Genomic DNA, 18,212 nt, shown 5'->3' on the forward strand with positions numbered 1-18,212 from the left:
AATTGTACACCATTCAAAATGGTATATGGACAAGAAGCAATTATGCCATGGGAGTTTGTAATTCCTAGTCTTCGGGTAGCTTCACAAGAAGGTTGAGATGGTAACCCTTTAGTTGAGCGTTTATATATCCTTGAGAGGTTAGATGAAGAAAGACAATTGGCTGTGCAAAATGCACTTGTGCAGAAAGATAGGAGAAAGCAATGATTTGACGTCATTTAAAGAACAAGGATAACAAGGTTGGGAATAAAGTCCTTATATATGGAATATGTAACGAGAAGAAAAAGTTGAAATATGTAACAAAAGGACCATAGAGGGTATGCAAAATCACCCCACAAGGTACCATTTGTATGGAAACTCTTGATGGAGTTGAAACCATTGGATTCCTCAATGGAAGTAAATATAAAAGATACTATGATCCTTTAAGCCAAGAGAAACTACGTGACATCCATAAAAAAAAGACAGCCAAGGCACAAGCAGAATTGAAAAAGGTACAAACTCAAGCTGAGGCTAAGGAGCAACAACAACCTATTAGACACCAACGAGAGTCCAACCTTGGAGTTACACATGCATTTAAGGTAGAAATAGAGGATGATTGGTTGGACTTTGACACACCTCTACGATATCCTATTGAGTTAAATAGCGCCTATGGAAAAGTGCTATATAACGCCTTATTGGACACAGTTGCTAAATATAATTTGCTATCACATGGAGTGTGGTGTCAGTTAGGGAATCCATCTCTATCTGAGAGTACCATCCGAGTCAAGGGTATCAACAAATTTTTGGAACCTGGCACACTTTTGTCATTTATGACAACGGGGTCGTAGCTCAAGACTTTTTGGTCATGCCTGCTGGAACTATGGAAGGCAATATTATCCTAGGACGCAAGTGGATGTTAGCAACCAAATGCACTATTGGGGGACTAGGAGTGTCACAACACAGAAACCAACTCTTAGCCCTGCCACTCAAGCGATAGTCCCTGAGATATTACCTCTTGATGAAATGCAACCCAAAACATTGCATGTCCAAGAGGTTAAACCATCTGTACCTATAGCCCAACCCTCTAGAGCTTCAACTTTTGTAGCTGAAACAAAGCATGAGATACACAAGACTCATTGTAATATAACAAAGAAAACATACAAAAGGGTCCCTAAAGCTTCTTTAGCGACCATTTTTTACGCTAAAAAATAGAAGCATTGTAGGAGACGCCCCACTCGCTCCAAGAAATGTAAGAAAACGTTGTGTTGGATTCCTAAATGACTATTGGAAGCCCAAGGCTCCTATGAATGGAATGAATAAAACTGGGTGCTTAAACGTAAATTGTATTCTTACCTGTCACCTATAGACCCATGTGAGTCAAATCCTATAACAATAAATCCGATTGAAGATCGTGGAAGGGAAAGATCACAGAATACTATATACCTTATCTGGAGCTAGTTTGGGTACCCAAGCGAGAACGACTTGTATCGCTCGGCTCAAACATAGAAAAAACAAATAAATCTTCTTGCTCTTCATGTAGTTCTTCTAAAGAAACACAAACTTATTCACAACTCCTACCTACCACCAAATGTGTACAAAAAAACAAGGAAAGTATAGCACCTCCCATTGTAAATTCATCATCTAAAACAACGTTTCAAGTAAAATCATGGGAGAGTACCTTACCACTCTTGCAACTAGATGGAACGCCTAGGGTGTATTGGTCAAAGTCTTCATCCATTACAACTTGGAACAATTGGTTTCAAAAGGTGATGACATCGTTCAAAAAGGTATGATCTACCCAGAACGGGGGGAGTGTTTGCTGACATCCATCATTCACTTGCTCCCCTCTTAACCTTCCTCCCTGACCTCTCAATCTCCCAATCTTAGGGAATGTATATATATAGCCCTATACTCAAGAAAACAAAAATAAAAAAAGTAAAAGAGCAAGAGCCACCAAACAAAAAGCTTGAAACCTACAGATTCTAGTACATGATCCAAAAATCATAATAACACATTTTGCACGACCTTTTGACATGACCCTTATAATATTTGCACACTAACCAAAATCTATATGTGTGTACATAGATATGGATAGTACTCTAGAGTCATCAGTCATCCACTCCTGCCTTGAGTGAGAGGTACCCTCTTTACTTTTCACAAGTGTTTCACATAGTCTACCCAGTGCTTGCCTGTGAATGGGATCTAATAGATACACTAGCATGTGAGAAAATTTTTGAGGAATTAGAATGGCTGATACGTCTCTTGACCACGATTGATCCCTACTTAGTGGAGAATGTCTCTCCAATTGCACAAGCTTACCCTTTGGAGCAAGATGACTATACACACCTAGCGACATTCTTAGTGAACACATGTGCATCTAATGATGCGAAAGATTTACATGATTACACGGATGGCACGTATGGTCTCAATGATGATGACTTTATTTTTCTTGAAGGTGATAAGGATAGGGATTTAGACCTAAGCTACCCACCCATCTATATAATATCATGCTCCCTTGACCATCTAGGGAGGTGCAGATACTTAGGTTAGGGTTCTTTATGTTGTTTTGAGTATGTTCAATAATGGTTGGTGCCTCTTCCCGTTGATGTACTCCTAGAGGTATTCCTTGTGTTTCAGAGTGTGTACAGGAATGCATTGGAGTAGTTGGGACTTTGAACTTCATGCAATCTTTGTCTAGTTCACTCTTTGAATCGAGCGCGATCATTAATACGAATAATTGTTTCTTGTTCATTATCATTGCTTCTTGTCTTTATTAGCATCCATGTTTGTCTGCTTTAACTATGATTGATAACACAATATTCAGCACATTTGCTTAGTATTAAACATTAAATTCAATATAATTTTATGTCATAGTCCTTTATCTAGGTTTATGAATCAAGAAGTTTGACTAAGCTAGACATTAGAGCTCTTCTCTTAATACCATGGGAAATGCCTTTCTAATTGTCAATTGCAATGGCTACTTTAGGTTCTTAATATGATATTATGAAGCATTGTGTGCAATGTACTAGTGCTTTCTAGTGGGCTTAATCCCTCTTGACCTTTAGCTTAAGATTATAAAGGGAGTTTACTATTGTGATGAGCCTAGGGAGGATAACAATGTCAATATGACCCCCCAAAGGTACAAAATTGAAATGCAGTGAAAAACAAAAAAACAAAAGTGCCAAAAATGTAAAATCTTAAGCTAAAAGAGAAATCCCAGCTTGATTTGGTACTTCACTCACATGTATTTCCTATATGGTACTAGAGCCCTAGAGGTTCCCGGTGTGGGCGGCTTTTCTTGAGAAGCAAAAAGCCCAAGGCATACAAAATAAGCACACACGTCAAAAATTGAATCAATGTGGAAAACACTTTGGGAGGTCAAACAAAGGGAATAATTGAGGCGATAATTTCATATGCAATTCCTTTTATCGTAGCTTAACTAGAAAGTCTTCTAGGTGTAGCCTCTAGTCAGCCCTTGGACATGAAATACTTTGCTCTTGAGATTAAACAGCTTAATTGACTAGAGAGAATTGAGAAGCTTGCCCATGGTATTAATAGTTGACCTTAGCAACGCTAGACTTGTTTATTTTTTTACCTTTACAAGTGCTTATGTGTTTGATTATATTACAATTTAATGTTTACAGCTGAAAATTTGTTTAATATTCTGTTACCAATCAATCTGTGTGCTTATTCATTGCATATGCTTTTTAATTATATATGTTCTATGAGAATGCAATTACTGTGTCATTTTTGGTTGATTTTGCAATGTTTGAAGAAAGCTAAAGACATTCAATCTCAGATGCTCTTCCACATTGACAAACGGGCTTCACCTCACTAGCTTCCAAGGACGAAATCTACATCAGGAAGGGGGCATGTTAACCACTTACGGACACCCTAGCACCTTTGATGGACGTCTTATCACTTTATTTGACTCATGGACCGGGCTTGTCGGTCTTATAGGTGCGTAGGTGATCGCCGATGAGAGGCGCACCACTTATCTCATTTTTACATTATTTTTGTTATGACCGGCCACTATGGGCGCGCATGTGTGAATGAGTCAGATTCATATAAAAGGTCAATTTGGACCTAAAATCCTCATTTTGGAGGTGCATGCTAAAGAAGTGCTCTACCTCTACCTCTACCTTCTTCTCCATCGTGTGCTCACGAATGTGTGTGTGTGTGTGTGTGTGTGTGTGTGCACGCTTGAGAGAGAGAGAGAGAGAGAGAGAGAGAGAGAGAGAGAGAGAGAGAGAGTGATTGAGCAATGCGGCGGCATTGACGGTTGAGAGCGGTGGTGGCGGCTCCCTCTTCTTCGCTGCACAAAATCCTTCACGACGATAAGCGTAGAGCAGTGTTTGAGTGACACGTCATTGGTCCCTTTGAGCTTACTAGGATAGTCTGACTGTGTGCTTACAGCCATTCGTGGATCACACACAGTGTTCGCAGCAAGTCTCTAGCCTCCAACACATGCGGTAGAAGCGCACATTTATCTTGGATAAGTGGTGGACCTTGTGACTCTGTATGCCTCAATAAGCCATTAAAGACCCACAGGGTTATGACTCCTTGAGCCTAACCCTAGCCAACCTGCCAATCATGGCCGAGGGGCCTAAACCCAAGTAGAAGAAGGAGAAGCACATAAGGTAAACCAACTTATAGATCCTCGCCGAGTGACCCAAAATTAAAATGGGTTAGGATTAAAAATCTTAACCCTCCACAACTAACAGGATCCGGTCGAGGGGCCTAAACCCTAAAATAAGGCAGATCATACACAACTAGAGCAAAAGATGATGACAAGGTAGGCTATACAGACATCTCCGCGTTTTGCGTTGACAGCTAATGACATGGCAATGCTATACGGGCAGCCCGTGATTTTGGACCACCGATTTTTAGAACATCTTGCTTTCATGTAACTTCTTTTGGATGGGCCTAAGGCATTTAAATGTGTTGTAGGCTCTCACTGTAGCATTCTACCCGCCCGCGGGAGATGCAAAGCAAAGCCACAAGAAGTTGTACCTTGTGGTGAACCTTATGTTCCTCTATGCTTGAATGGAGCATAGGTTGGGGACAAGTGGTGGACCTTATGGCTCAATATGTTTCAAGAGAGCTAAGATTGGACCTTGTGGCTCTCTATGCATGAATGGAGCTTAGCTTGCGGAGCCTGTGGCTCTCTATGCACATGGCTCTCTATGCTTCAATAAATCATAGATTGGACAAGTGGTGAACCTTATGGTCCTCTATGCTTGAATGGAACATAGCTTGGACAAGTGGTATACCTTATTCTTGAATGGTCCTCTATTCGTGAATGGAATATAGCTTGAACAAGTGCTAGACCTTAGGATTGAATGGTCCTTTATGCTTGAATGGAGCATAGCTTAGACAAGTGGTAGACCTTATGGCTCTCTATGATTCAATAGAGCACACATTGGACAAGTGGTGGACCTTGTGGCTATTCAACTTGGACAACTGGTGGACCTTATTGCTCTCTATGCTTCAATAGAGCATAAATTGGACAAGTGGTGGATCTTATGGTCCTTTATGAGAGCATAGATTGGACAAGTGGTGGACCTTGTGTCTCCTGTGCTTGAATGGATCTTAGCTTGAACAAGTGGTGGTTCTTGTGGCTCTCTATTCTTGAATGGAGCATAGCTTGGACAAGTGGTGGATCTTGTGGATCTCTATGCTTGAATGGAGTATAGCTTGGACAAGTGGTGGACCTCATGGATTACTATGCTTGAATAGAGCATAGATTGGACTAGTGGTGGACCTTATGATCCTCTATGTTTGACTGTTCCATAGCTTGGACAAGTGGTGGACCTCATGGATTTCTATGCTTGAATAGAGCATAGATTGGACAAGTGGTGGACCTTATGATCCTCTATGTTTGACTGGACCATAGCTTGGACAAGTGGTGGACCTCATGGATTTCTATGCTTGAATGGAACATAGCTTAGACAAGTGGTGGACCTTATGGCTCTCTATGTTTCATAGAGCATAGATTGGACAAGTTGTGGATCTTATAGTCCTCTATAATTCAATAGAGCTTAGCTTGGAAAAGCCGAGCAAATAACCAGAACGAGACAAGATTTCCATTCCCTTCTTGGACATATGTCCTAACCGGCTATGCCACAAAGAAACGTTCAACTGCTTGGACATATTCTAAACATGGTTGTGTAAAAGAATAAATGCATCCTAAATTCACTACCTTTCTATTCCACATGATTAAATGAAAAGCCGAGCAAATAACCAGAACGAGACAAGATTTCCATTCCCTTCTTGGACATATGTCCTAACCGGCTATGCCACAAAGAAACGTTCAGCTGCTCGGTTACATTGATTACATTTTTAGAGACATTTGATACATAAATCATGTAAAGTCCTCCATACTTTACTCCATGTGCTACTGTCATAGAACCCTTGGATATCTTCCACATGTTCTGTCCAAAAGTGGTGACGTAGCCAGCATCATCAAGTAAACCTGTGTTGATCAAGCTCTTTGTAATTGCGGGAACATGTCTCACATTCTTCAGCGTGAAAGAAGAGTCATTTTGAAACTTCAATTGAACATCTCCAACACCTAAGATCTCACATGTCTGCCCATTGCCTAGCCGAACATGATCTTTAGTGGTCACATAAGAGGTAAACTACTCCTTGTTTGGAGACACATGAAGTGATGCCCCTGAGTCTATAATCGAGTCACTCAGTGCATTTCCATCAGATGCTGTAAGAAGAGCTAAGTCCATTGTATTCTTCAAGAAGTAGATGTCTCCTGACACTAGACTGTCATCCTCTGCAACAGTGTTTGTCACATTTATTTCTTGAATCTTCACTGAGGACTTGTTCTTCTCACCATGGTCTTCAGCTTCTCTTTGCCTTTTTCTGCTTTCCATTCTCTGCAGTCTCTTTTCATGTGACCCTTCTTGCCACAATGGTAGCATTCTATGTCACTCTTGCCTTTAGCACTGCGGGACTTGCTACGAGACTGATTCCTCTTTCCACCTTTGTACTTTTCTTTGGTCCTTCCCTTGACAACTAAGGCTGTTCCTTTGCCTTTGTCCATTGTCTTTCTATTGGTTTCTTCAGTAAGCAGACTTCCTTCTACACCTGCTATGTTCAAACAATCTGGAGGTGCAGAATTACTCAAAGCTGTGCGAAAAGTGTCCCAACTTTCCGGCAATGTGATCAACAGGAACATAGCTCTAACAGGTTCATCAAACTTGACACCTTGAGCTGACAACTGACTATAGATTGTGTTGAATTCATTCAGATGATTGGACATAGGTGTCCCTTCTTTCATCTTCAAGTCAACAAGCTTCTTAAGCAAGTATACATGTGAAGCTGCACTCTGCTTCTCATAAAGATCACTCAGCTTTAACCATGCTTGATAAGCCGACATCTCGTCTGCTACATTGAAGTAAACGCTTTCTGCAAAGTCAGCATAATGGTAGAAAGTGCCAATTCATCCATTTCGCTCCATTCATCTTCGTCCATATCTTCTGGTTTTATCCCTTTGAGCTTTATAGGTTTTATCTGCTTCTTTTGTACCAACACGTGCCAAATCTGCTTCTTCCACAATGGGAAATTGGTTCCATCCAGCTTCTTGATATTGTAAAGAGCAGTGTCCTGTGATCCAGCCATAGCTACGCTTCACAGTAGTTTACTTTCCTGGGAAAAGTTCTGCAGAGTTTCCCCTGTAAACTGACCTCTGAACCAATATCAACCTGTCAAATGAACCAAGAAAGCTTCAGATTCTGCATAAATTTCGGCAGAGTCTCCTTTGTAAAATGGCTCTGGTGTACTCAAAAAAACAGACCAAAAAACAGCTCAAAAACACTGTCTCTCTGACACTGTAAGCTGTGGGTAAACCTGTCCTGCACCTGTACTGTCTCTGACTGTCCTGTCACTGTCCTGTAAGCATAGACTGCGACAATGCCTCAACGGCAGTAAAGCAAAGATGCAATCCCAATTGTCTAACTCACAGTCAATACATCCTAGCTGCCTATCTAAGGGTGCTCGAGGGATCGCTCCAAGACCTGTATCACCGAAAGGATCTCAACATTCGAGAATCCCCCAGCTCAATAAAACCTCACTCGACCCTCAACAAAGGCTGCAGTAAATCTGACAATACATAGACTTCCCACAAAGTCATACATCCACAAATTTCCCACTATATGCTGTAACCGCTGCGGCGGTTGTTTGCTGCGTGACTCACAGCCAGCAAACCCTCAACAGACATACATCATCTCTGACAATACATCCCATGTGGAAGTACCTGCAATGTCAGGATGAAATCTGGAATATCAAGCAGCAAACACAAGCTACCTGATGAACTAGTGGATGTCGCCTACAGTCTGTGTGTAGATGCGCCCGTGTCGTATGTGACACGCCTCCAAGAATTATGAGCCGTCCTTCGATGTGTAGACAGCCACAAATCAACACTCTGGGAGTGTCGATATCCTCAGAACTTGCAGTCGTAGGCCGAAAACCCCAAATTTGCAGAGTCGGATCTGCACTCGTCGAGACCACGTAGTCGAAAATGGCCTGCGCAGACCTTTGTCAAAGTCGAACGGTGGCCGAGATGACCTCTGAATGAAATTTTGACAACACCAGGGCCTTCAGGCTTATCCACGAGATTTGGGGCCGTGTCTTCGCCTGTCGAATTTCACTCCAATCTGAGTTGGTGACTCTAGCCTCCTGCAGTGCTGCCCCGAGCCTCGATCTGAGCTCTGATACCAGTTGAAGGAGTACAAGCGAAAGTGCGACGCGAGAGAGAGTGCGAGAATAAGAGCACGACGATATGGTGAACTTGCTCTACTATAATGTGTAGAGCATAGTGAGTTCTTATTAGGTTTTTACAAAAGAATATGTGTACATACCTGGCGGCCCGCCCACTTACCTGGGCGACCACATTGGGCTTTATACCCCAACACTAAGATGCACTCATCCTTACAAAAATTCCTTAATATTATGTATTGAATGGCTATTTTCATGCATATCTAGGACTATGGGGTTCTAGATATAGTCTTTTTATCTCCTTGATATGCAAGTGTCAGACTTAGATACTTAAGTTGTGGATAGAGTTACTCTCTTAGTATTTTTTTCTTGCTAGATAGACATAGAGAAGCAATGTTTGAAAAGAAGTGATGATTATGTGGATATCAATAATTATATCAAAAAATCTTGGATAGATAAGGAATTCAATCAAACAATAGTTATCGAGAGCCTTCCACATATATCCACAAAAGGTCTCACTTGAAGAATTGAATCCATTTACTGATACTGGCATGGAAGTACCTAAGGCCTCTTTGTTGCATCTTTCACCAAAGAAAGCCAAGGATGAAAGCTTTCAATCTGTTGATGATGTGCAAGATACTTGTGTTGATACAACTACTTTGGTTTCATCAAATCCCAACAAATCCATGTTGACAACAATAATATTGGACTTGAATGGTCTACTATTGAAACAAATTCAACAACCATCATCAATTCATGAATCTATTCACTATGATTCCTGAAGGCATATTGTGTTAAGGCCAAGGTGCATCCACTTTTTAAAGACCATATTGAAGAGATTCAATGTTGGGATTTGGTCAACAACTAGAGAAGCTAATGTTTACCAGATGTTGAGAATGCTCCAAATCAATACAGAGGAGATATTGCCATTTTTGTAGTTTGATCTCAAGAATCTTGCTATGTTCTCGAAGACATAAAGTTACTTAGAATAGACAATCCTCAAGTTCCAGCTATGTTTAAGCCACTTGCAAAAATATATGTATGCTTTGGATGTGATCCACGCAGAACAATTCTTGTTGATGACTCTCCATACAAAGGTTGTGTTTCACCTACAAATAATTTTATATTTTCTTCATAGAGGAGTTGCTCCCGTATTTGCTACAACTTGATGAGAGCAAAAATGTGTGTGAGTTCATTGGCTCTAATTGTTATGGACAACCCCCAATTTCCAACGACAATGAATACAAAGGTGTCATAGACTATTGGAAAGATCAATACTCAAGATGGTCTCAAAAAGAGATAACAAAATAAGCTACCAATTTTTGAGAAGCTAGGAGATCTTTTTGACAAGGAGGAGGGTCAACTAATCCAAGCAGGAAAAAGGAGATTATAAAAAATCAAATAGTAGAAATAATGACAAAAGAAAAAACCGAGATTGATATAAGAAAGAGAGCACAACTAATCTCCTTAGCAAGGAAGTTGGGTTGTGCCACATTATCATTGACGTTTGTAATAGCCAAAGCTTTTGTGAAGAAGTTATTAAATGAGTATAATCTTCTCAAGCACTAAGGTACTATTCATTAGAAATCATGTTGACATTTCAATACACAATTTTGTAAATGATATTTGTATTTTCATTCAAAAGACTTACTTCATCATGGTTGCCTGTCGATTTAATCCAGATTATTCTTTAAAGAAGCATTTCATAGGGAATTTGGACCATTCCTTTCAGATGAAAGAAGAAACCTATAACAACAACCACGAGTTACTTTGCAAAAGTTTGTGTATTTGCAACCAAAAACAAATCACACAAAGATTATTCTCTGAATTTGAGCTTTTCTTGATATTTCACCATTAGTTTTTAGACCAATTGTACCAATTGACTTGAAGATCTTCACACTTTCGTATTGACAAATTGCCTTTCTCTCAGAATTATAAGGTTTTTCTAGTATTGTGATGCCAATCTAAGATTCTTCTGTATATCTATAGTGATCAAATATTGAATGCTAAAAGCATGAATTCTGTTCTAAGGTTTAAAAACAAATATCAACTAAACTTCTAGTGTTTCTTTTTAGAACCAAAAGAAAGAAATATGTTGTGTTTAGAGTGGAATAATTTATCTAAAAGAGAAAATTCTTTTATTCAATCTTTAATGGGGCCTCATCAAAGCCATCAACCACCCTCTACTTAGTTACTACTTACCTTGAAACAACAAAAGAGGGTTCTTATATTAGACATAGAGGGTTTACTACTTCATTTAGTTGAAATGTGACATGATGATATTGTTCCATCATGGACCGAGCACATGCGAATTGTCAATGACAAAGATGAAGTTTATCATGTGGTGCGTCGTGATGCAGAAGATTTCTTGAACTTGTATTTTGTTTATTTTGAACCTTGGATATGGAGTTTTTATAACCTAACCAAAGCTCAACATATAGTTGAAATGTGCTTTCCTAGGCATTATTCAAAGTTTAAGATATTTATGAGCAATAAGAACTGTCAAAATCCAAATATTATGATTGTCTATAAAAGAGTTTATCATAAGAAGTTCACTTCAATTTGTGACATGGACTAAAGAGCAGACATGCTTGCGGCAAATACATCTCCCAAGCACCAAATGGACTAGTCCTCCATTCTGGAATGATATCGCAGGGTAAAAAGGGATCCTCTACCTGCTAAGAAACATAGACTAATGACTAAGACTTTATCTCTTCTACCTCATAGTCGAGGACGACTATGATTTCAAGAGAGAGGTAATGTCATAAATCTAATATCTAACCAACCCAAATGATTTTCTTATATTAAACTGATCATTTAATGTGGGAGAATAAATGGGAATAAGGGTTAGAATATAGACATGTGCTTATGGATCTGTCTCAACACGGGGCCAAGGTTAAAGGGATCCAAATGAGAGATGGTATGTTAAAGAGCATTGCTACTTAATGGATCTTAAAGACCTTAGGGTTAACTTCATTAAAGACCTCCAAAAGTTAGTAGTAAAAAGTCCTTTGACCTTAGGCAACCTTGAGGTGGGAACCCTACCCAAGCATGAGGTGCTTGTCGGCTTGCTAGCTAAAGTGCTTAAAATGTTTATGGGAACCTTGCTCAAAGCTTGAGGTGATTTTTATGCTTAAAATGACCAATGTTCTTGACGTGTTCAATTCAAAGATAAAACTCTCAAGAGGCATCAAAGGATTCCATGCTTGAAGTATTCAATTCAAACCAAATGACTTGATAAGCATAAAAGACACATGTTCAAATGATCCCCATTGTGGCCCTCATGATGTGCTTGAATCCTATTGGATAGGTTTTAAAGGGGTCCAATGAGAATTTAGATGCATAGAAATAAATAATTAAGTTCTTTCTCTCAAAGAGGAAAAAAGAGGACACATGTCCAAATGAAATAATTAAATAATACGAGAGAGAGAGAGAGAGAGAGAGAGAGAGAGAGAGAGAGAGAGAGAGAGAGACCAAGCATGAGAGGGGGGTATACTTCCCCCCCCCCCCCACACACACACACATTCTCTTATTGTCTGGAGTGCAAAGTGCAAGAGCTCCATCTCCTTCTCCAAGCTTGTTGAGAAGTGGAGAGGCTACACCAACACTCTTGGCTATGGAATGCAAATCCAACTAAGAGCCATGCTTCAATGCTCAAGCTTGCCATCTTCTTCATCTTCATTACTATGCTACTATGCTAAGCAAGAAGAGTGATGATAAGTGAGGAACTATTTCTTTTTCCTATGGATGATTCTTCTTCCTCTTCCCTACCCTCATTCCCCGCTAGCTCTCTCCACCTTCGAAGGTGTTTGACGCCTTGGGACTGAGGCTTGGGATAGTTAATGATTTTTGCAAAGTTTATTGTATGCTTGTGATGCATGAAGCTTTCCATCTTCATTGCATCACCTAGGTCACAAGGAACACAAAGATTGTATTGTATCAAGTCTCTCTTGATGGGAGAATCTATAATATAAACATCTTTTGGAGGGGAGACCGGCTCCAAGTAAATCCGATCCTCAACTATTGTCATGTTCTCTAATACTCTCTCTCTTGCAAAAATATTGTTCATGCCAAGTTAATTAAGTACTATGTTTATGTTGCTACCATCAATTAAGTTCACCCTTTATGTTCTCAAAGTAATCTCATAAAAATGCTCACTCAAATCTCTTAATTCCGCTATTCTCAAAGTTCATAGGCCATTTCCATCACATATCCTCCAAAGCATATGGCCTTGGTGCTTGAGGGTGTACACACACCCATGGTGGTGAGGGTCTAGCGACGGATATGCTTTGTGTAGGTGAGTACGTCGCAAATGACATTCTCCAAGAAGATCTTGAGGACATGTGTGTTTATTTTAGATTCTTATGTTTGTTCATAATTTGCTAAGATCCTTCAAAAGTTCAAATCGTCAAATGCTTGTTTTAGATTGTAGCTTCTATCTTTGTTGCCCTGCAATGAACACACACACACACACACACACACACACACACACACACACACACACACACACACACACACACACAGAGAGAGAGAGAGAGAGAGAGAGAGAGAGAGAGAGAGGTGCCCTTAGTAGCTGAGATAGAGGAGGCTACGTGGTTGAGCCGCCCTTACGTTGGGATGAGTTTTTTGTGTGAACACAAGATGCATGGAGGATATAGTTGCCTCATAGAAGCCTCGATGATCACTCACCTTCAAGCCTATAAGGGGCCATGAGCACATGACCCTGATCTTGTATCTGGCCTTATCATCTACAATTCTTGACTCTTCATTTTTCGATGCTAGTACTGGTCCGCAACTCTTTCTTTGCCTTCTAAGGTTTCATGCCAATCATTTGGAATCTTTGAATTATTAATTGAGTTTCCCATTTTAAATGACTTGAGGGGCCCTATTTGGTAGGAAAACAATCAAAAGCTCAAAAATGCCATAATGTACTCGCAAAACAATCTCCAAGAGATTATAACTAAGTATAATCAAGCTCCGCAATCCAACTTCACACATAAGCGGATTAGTGGGAATGTGTGTGTGTCCACCTAAGTTACTCTAAAAATCCCTGCAAATGCACTCAAACCCCAACATCCTTGGAAATCGATTAGCACAAAGCAAAAAGTTTAGACTACAATTGAATTCTTTAATCAAGAAATTATCTCCACGTAGCACAAAAATTGTACACTAAACCACAGGAAAGCCAATGGCACCTCAAATATAGCTCAATGCCTCCAATTTCAAAATTACTAGTAGCACTTGCAAAGGAGGAACTTTTGGATCAACTTGATTCACGAAATGTTTATCCCCCCACTACTCTCACTTCTCTGATGTGACACAATAGTTATCAGCATGGATATACAGATACTTCCAATTGTAGGCTTTTTCTCTCTTGAATCAAAGGTGTTTAGTTCAAAGCTAGTCTCTTGAAGGTCTCTTTGGATTGCTCCTACAACGTTAAAAAGTTCTATTCTCTTTTCTTCTTTGTATCTCTTTCACCTCAGATTGAGTCTTGATTTTGCTTACCAGTCAATCAAAAGATGCGTTGTAGAAGGCAATGCTGTTGTGTACACACACACATACTCTCTCTCTCTCTCTCACACACACACACACACACTCTCTCTCTCTCTCTCTCTCTCAGCTTAGATTGAGTCTTGATTGTTCTTATCGATAAATAGAATGATGCAATATAGAGGGCAATGCCATCGTCTCTTGATTGACATGTTACTCGTATGTCTATCCCTATCACATATCCACAAATTGTCTGTTTGTGAGTTGTGAAATGTAGCCTAATGTGTTCAAACTTCGCACACTGTGGATGCCTAATTTCCTATGGAATGTGCAATGTGCATGCAAGGGTGGGTCTCTATCTTTGTGATGTTGATAGGGATGTTGATGTAAGGAGGGGATATTCTAAGGGCCAGGTATGGGAATTTTTGTGATATAGAAAGGAGCTTGAGAATGTGAAGCTTTCATCATCTTCTTGTCACACATAGCAAACACGCGAATCCGTAGAGACCCGCAGTCCCAGCAAAAGTCGCAACCACTGCCCATCATCGTCACCTGCTTTCATCACCCACAAAAGAGAAACCCACAAAAGACACCTTCTTCCTGGCATTTTGCTTTTCGAATTCCCCCCTTCTGCTGCAAATGGGTTCCCTTTGCGCTACATCTGGGCACCCCATCACCATCTTCTTCCCGTGAGAGCTTCTTCATCTTCTTCCTCCCTGCAGCTGTACAAGCTCAGAGCTCTTCACCTCTGCACGAGCTTTCTTGCCTGTGCGGGTTCTGTCGTGTCCAATTTAGGGTTCCACGCCGTTTCCTGTTGTGTCATTTTTGGTCTATCGCTCTCTACTTAGGGTTCGCAGTCTTCTTAGCACGAGTATTTGGCTGCCCGCCTTAGTTAGAGGCAAGACTCGTGCCCCTCCTACCTTTCTTGTTGTTCTTGGCTCCTTGCACTGCCGTAGCTACAGTCGCTTATATTTCTAGCTGTTTTCTGTAGGTGAAGGCGTGAGCTCTAGTGCTATCTATATTTTCATGGCGTTCTTTGAGACCTGAGTGTATTCTCAGTGGCGACTGAGCTCCCGGTTTCTCTCCACTGAGCTTTACCGACCCAGTAGTCAAGCACGTCAGCCAGTCCCATTGCTGCAAAGAGAGTATATGGAGAATGTTTCGCCATTGAAGAAGGGTCCCTGGACAGCCGAGGAGGATGCATTGCTACAGGCGTATGTAAAGCAGTATGGAGAAGGTAACTGGAACTGTGTGCAGAAGTATTCTGGGGTTGCACGCTGTGGCAAGAGTTGCCGACTCCGATGGACAAACCATCTTCGTCCAAACCTCAAGAAGTGCCGGTTCTCTCCTCAAGAGGAGCGCCTTATAATAGAGCAGCATGCCCTTCTTGGGAACCGCTGGTCTCGCATATCGGCAATGGTATTCTCAAATCTTCTTTTCCTACATACACAGCATTTCATGGAAATGGGCATGAAGTATGTGCATGTCACAAGGAAGATTTGATGTCTTCTTGCTGCTTTTAATCATGTAATGAAGACATTGTACAAGTTCTTGGATACACACGCAATGGATGGGATGGTGTAGATATTTCTCTAGACATCTTTACTTCCTAGGCATGCATCCTGTTGCTTTATGTTTCGGTTAATGCGGGTGATTTAACTGGCTTTAATGTCAAACATGGAATTGCATGTCAAACTCTTTCAATTATGGTGTCCTTGGTGTTGTAGCTCCATGGCCGTACTGACAACGAAGTCAAGAACTTCTGGAACACCCGTGTGAAGAGGCATATGCGGGCGGGTCAGCCCCTTTATCCTCCAGATATTGTTCCTGTTGCTTCTACCTGCTCTCAACAACGAGAGCCTGAATGCTCTGCAGATGAAAGAAGAGCTGTGAGTTTGAGATTCAGTGGGGGTAGTCGTGCAGATTCAAACACTGGTGGAAGTTCTCACAAGTCCATGTCTACAGGCATACAAAGCTTGAAAACCACCAAAGGAGAGACGTGTGTTGTAAATGTTAGTCCAAAGGCATCCCAAGTTTACCTCAAAAACAATGGGCCTTTAACCAAGAGCAGCAATGCTATAGATGAGCGCGGATTTTTGTTGACAAGTGGAACTAATATGCCGAGTCCTGGTGTTTATGACAATGTTGTTTCCAGTTTCGGACACCCAAGGGAGGTGCCGTTCAATAAAATGATGGGGAGTGCCTCCGGAGGGCCATTTTGTCGCTTCTCATCGCCCAATATGTGTCTACAACAACCAGAGAGGTGCTTTTATGATGTCAACATGGGAAAGCCAGAGTTGGTCTACCATGGTTTTCCTTATGAGCCAGAGCCTCCGGACAGACAGCTTAGCATGTATGCACTTGCAAGTAGCGGTGTCAGCTTTGGTGTTCATGACAAGATTGGCAGCAAGCAAAGCACCGCAACCTCGTCTTGCAACTTTTCTTCTCCAAGGCATGAAATTGAATGCCTCAATGGAGAGCTCCCTTCAGTCCAACTGGCAGAGTCTGCTGATAGCAGCTCCAGCCTCTCTAGCCCTTTTTCGGCTAGCCAATCGCTTCCCCTTTCAGAGGTGGACAGCTTTGGCTCTACAAGCAATGAGTGCACAGCCACAAATAGTGGAAGGCTATTTGATGTACTGCTCCAACAAAATGGCCCAAGTCCGAAAGTGTTGTCCGCAGATTTGGTGAAGCAGCTGCTTGTAGTCACGCCAAACAATGTATCTCCCAAGTTTACTGGGCCCTCAAGCTTTCAAAACTTATCAAGAGTGGCAAGTAACGATCCACTGTCTTTGCTGGGGGGCCGCTCTCTTACACTGCTAACTGATGATTGGAAGACAACATCGGAAAACGCTTCTCCCACCATAGTTCCTATGTTCGCACTACAAGGTAACCATTTGGTAATTCAGCCTCATGTTGTGTCTGCTATATCAATGTTTCAGACCGTGAATTGAAGCCACCCCGTGGCATTTTGTTATGCTTAGTCCATCTTTTTAATCCTTGTAGAAAGTTTGAGAAAGTTCTGATTATTTTGCCTTTGTAAGGCCTTGGGATTTGCAGAATGTTTGGCCTATTCTTCTTCTTCATGGTTTGTTGTATCTTGGAGAGCAGGAATAGGTGACTCCAACTTGAACGCGAATGGGCAGTTGCCTCTACTCAATATGGAAACAGAAGATAGCGTTGGACCTTCTGTTGATGAGGAGCTTGATACACTTCTTGCATTTGAGAGGCCAGATGGGTATGCTCTTTATGATGAAAGGGCCCACTCGGGCAGTATTCAGCTAGATCAAGTTGGCCATTCAGGGGGTTTAGAGGTGATATTTGGGCAGAATGCAAATGTTGATTTCGACCAACTTGCAGCGATGAGTGGTCTTGGCAACATATCGGAGCTTGGTGATTGTGCATGGAACTGCATGCCAGGTGCTCTTTAAGGTGGGAGGTCTCTTCATGGCAAATGATCGAATGACAAATGTGCGAGCATGTTCTATGATGGATTATAAGCTAATATCACTTCTGACATTCATGACAGGATGCAATTGTTGACATTGGCGGTGTCGCAGATATTTCAGCAGGGAATTATAACATTGGGTGTTGTAAGCTAAGGGCATGCATGACTGGTAAATCTGTGGTTTTGCATTCATGTAGGTGCACAACAGGTCCTCCCTCACAGGTTGCCCTGCTATTTGTTATGCCTGTAGAATTTGTTTCTTGTTTACAGACATTCTGAGAATGCCTGGTGTTCTACTATGTACTGACTTCGAAGCTTGTGAAATTAAGTATGATTTTCTTTTTGTATAATTATTGTCTGCTCTTTTTTTCTTCACGTGGTGTATATGTCTGCTGCAATAGGGAGAGATTGAAATAAAGCTGTTTTAATCTGCATGGTATGTTTCTTTGGTGTCCAGGGAAGAGGGTTTATGTGTTCTTTCATGTTGATGACATGAGGGGCCTTGTGATTCAGAATGTTGATACTTGAGGTTAATCAGTATCGAAGGAATTTGTTCTTCATGTTGCAC

At 41.1% G+C, this 18,212-nt stretch overlaps 1 protein-coding gene across 2 annotated transcripts; it reads left to right on the plus strand.

Moving 5' to 3' along the window:
- The first annotated feature begins 14,699 nt into the window (after nucleotides 1–14,699).
- Nucleotides 14,700–17,994, plus strand: LOC147440562 (uncharacterized). Of its 2 annotated transcripts, XM_086530287.1 has the most exons (6): nucleotides 14,702–15,097; nucleotides 15,191–15,618; nucleotides 15,927–17,085; nucleotides 17,308–17,510; nucleotides 17,617–17,628; nucleotides 17,726–17,994. In XM_086530287.1, the coding sequence occupies exons 2-6, from the start codon at nucleotides 15,349–15,351 to the stop codon at nucleotides 17,921–17,923; spliced, it is 1,842 nt and encodes a 613-aa protein (XP_086386413.1). In that variant the 5' UTR covers nucleotides 14,702–15,097; nucleotides 15,191–15,348; the 3' UTR covers nucleotides 17,924–17,994. The 2 variants fall into 2 exon arrangements, with proteins under 2 accessions (XP_086386412.1, XP_086386413.1); XM_086530286.1 differs by lacking the exons at nucleotides 17,617–17,628; nucleotides 17,726–17,994 and having other exon boundaries at nucleotides 14,700–15,097; nucleotides 17,241–17,449.
- Nucleotides 17,995–18,212: the final 218 nt, after the last annotated feature.

Source organism: Adiantum capillus-veneris, chromosome 15 (assembly GCF_014529385.1).
Source record: "Adiantum capillus-veneris isolate H3 chromosome 15, ASM1452938v2, whole genome shotgun sequence".
Lineage (NCBI taxonomy): Eukaryota > Viridiplantae > Streptophyta > Polypodiopsida > Polypodiales > Pteridaceae > Adiantum > Adiantum capillus-veneris.